The following is a 1969-nucleotide window of genomic DNA, read 5'->3' on the forward strand; positions in this document are numbered from 1 at the left end:
GTCTTTGAGGTCTTTAATAAACTAGTGGTAGATGATCAAAGAGAGACACTGACTTCTCTATTCTTGGAGACAGACATAATCAGCTTTGTCTCCCTTTCTGTCCACTTTTCCTAAATGATCAGTATTTGCGATGTCATGTCCTTTCATGTACTGATGCTGATGTTGAAAGGGCTCCTGGGGATCGTGCAGTTTGACCCCTTCTCTTCATGCAAGAGGGAAGCTAAGTTACACTGTGGTGAAGGGACCTGCCAAGTTTGCAGAGAGTGAATGTCAGAGCTGGCTCAAACCCAAGTCTTTGGGGCTGTCTATGCTCCTATTTTTTCCCTGAGTCTTCACATTTTTGGAAAAGTTGGGATGAGGCAAGTAAATGCCAAATTCCGTAATACATGTGCTCCATATCTGGGCTCTAATTCTTGTCACTTTCCAGCAACCCATTAACACCCCCTGTGGTATAAATTTTAACACTTGTTTTTCTGTGCCCACCCTCCTCTTGGAAGCTTGATATTTTAGAAAGAGACTATTTTAAAAAGGCGAAATAAATTATTCTTAATGCCACTAAACTTGACACTTAAGAAGGTGAAAATGGTATTTCACCATTTGGGGAGCTATTATTTTACCAAACAAAAATTCCCCTTTCTTATTTCAGGAGACTTCTTAGTGGTGTTTCTGGTGTCCCATTCCTTTCTTCCACTCCACCTGTGTACAGTCACTTAGGTAGCTGGTAACTTTCTTAATTTATTGGCAGGATAACCTCATTAGCAGAATCTCAACTTCAGACCCGCCAACAAATTAAGAAACTGGAGGAGCTGCAGCAGAAAGTTTCCTATAAAGGAGACCCCATCATACAGCACCGGCCAATGCTGGAGGAGAGAATCGTGGAGCTGTTCAGAAATTTGATGAAAAGGTAATTCAGAATCCTCGTCCCTTTCCCTCATCTGCCTCCCTCCCCCATAAAAAGAAAATCCTGTCCCGAAGTGAGAGGCGGAGGCGGCTGACTTCAGAGGAGGGACAAAAGCTACGGGGGCACTAGCACGTGACTGGTTCTTTCCCCTTCAGTGCCTTCGTGGTGGAGCGGCAGCCCTGCATGCCCATGCATCCCGACCGGCCGTTGGTCATCAAGACCGGTGTCCAATTTACTACTAAAGTCAGGTAGGCCATGGCACTTCCCCTATTTGGTAGATACTTCATTGAGGGACACTCGTAGGGCAAGAGCACAGTCGGTGACCAGGGTTCTTCCCAAGTGTCACAGGCAGTACTGTTGCGGGTATAGAATTTTCTGGCATAATATTGACTTGCTCTTTGATCCTAATGTCAAAAACAAAAGAACAGTAATCTTTCCGAGGCCACATGGGCATCTTCGTGAGATTCCAGGCCTGAAGTCTTAGACTTCAGCTTTTCCTCTACTCTAGGGGCAAAATAATATGTGGTTATTTTCTGATCTTTGAGCCTGCTTTTCCCAGGGCAAGTGGGTGGTGGGACTACGGGGCGACGTGTTACTTTTACACTCACGTCAGAACAGGTGTGCTGGGGTTTTGCCCTTCTGCAGTGAAATTTCCCTTTTCAGAAGCTTAGCATGGGTTTGGGTTTCAGGTTTAATAGAAAAATTGTCTGGTACAGAGCACGTGTTCCTGTAATATTTTTCATTAAATGGCTCTTATTACCCGTTCACAAACGGATTTGGGGCTTTTTTTTTTTTTTCCTCAATGCCTTTTGGCCTGAAGTGGTTATGTTCAACTTGATGTCAAAGATGACATTGGCGGGAGGAGGAATTTAGGATTGTCATTTATTCACCTTTTAAAAATTAAGAATTATGAATTTTATGTCTTTAGCTAGAGATTATCGGGGGAGCCTACTGACTTTTTTTAACTGGAATTTTTTTGTTTTTTTTAAAATAGGTTGCTGGTCAAATTCCCTGAGTTGAATTATCAGCTTAAAATTAAAGTGTGCATTGACAAGTAAGTACTCCTAA

At 43.0% G+C, this 1969-nt stretch overlaps 1 protein-coding gene across 5 annotated transcripts in view; it reads left to right on the plus strand.

Moving 5' to 3' along the window:
* The window catches only part of STAT3 (signal transducer and activator of transcription 3), a 65524-nt gene that overhangs the window by 44107 nt on the left and 19448 nt on the right, over positions 1–1969 (plus strand). For all 5 annotated transcript variants that reach the window (XM_023511114.1, XM_023511117.1, XM_023511116.1 and 2 more), the window contains exons 9-10: positions 746–904; positions 1057–1149. In XM_023511114.1, coding sequence (XP_023366882.1) covers positions 746–904; positions 1057–1149 — 252 coding nt within the window. The remainder of the gene's footprint in view (positions 1–745; positions 905–1056; positions 1150–1969) is intronic.

The sequence above is a fragment of the Otolemur garnettii genome, unplaced genomic scaffold, assembly GCF_000181295.1.
Source record: "Otolemur garnettii isolate 467f Iridium unplaced genomic scaffold, OtoGar3 scaffold00018, whole genome shotgun sequence".
NCBI classification, from domain to species: domain Eukaryota; kingdom Metazoa; phylum Chordata; class Mammalia; order Primates; family Galagidae; genus Otolemur; species Otolemur garnettii.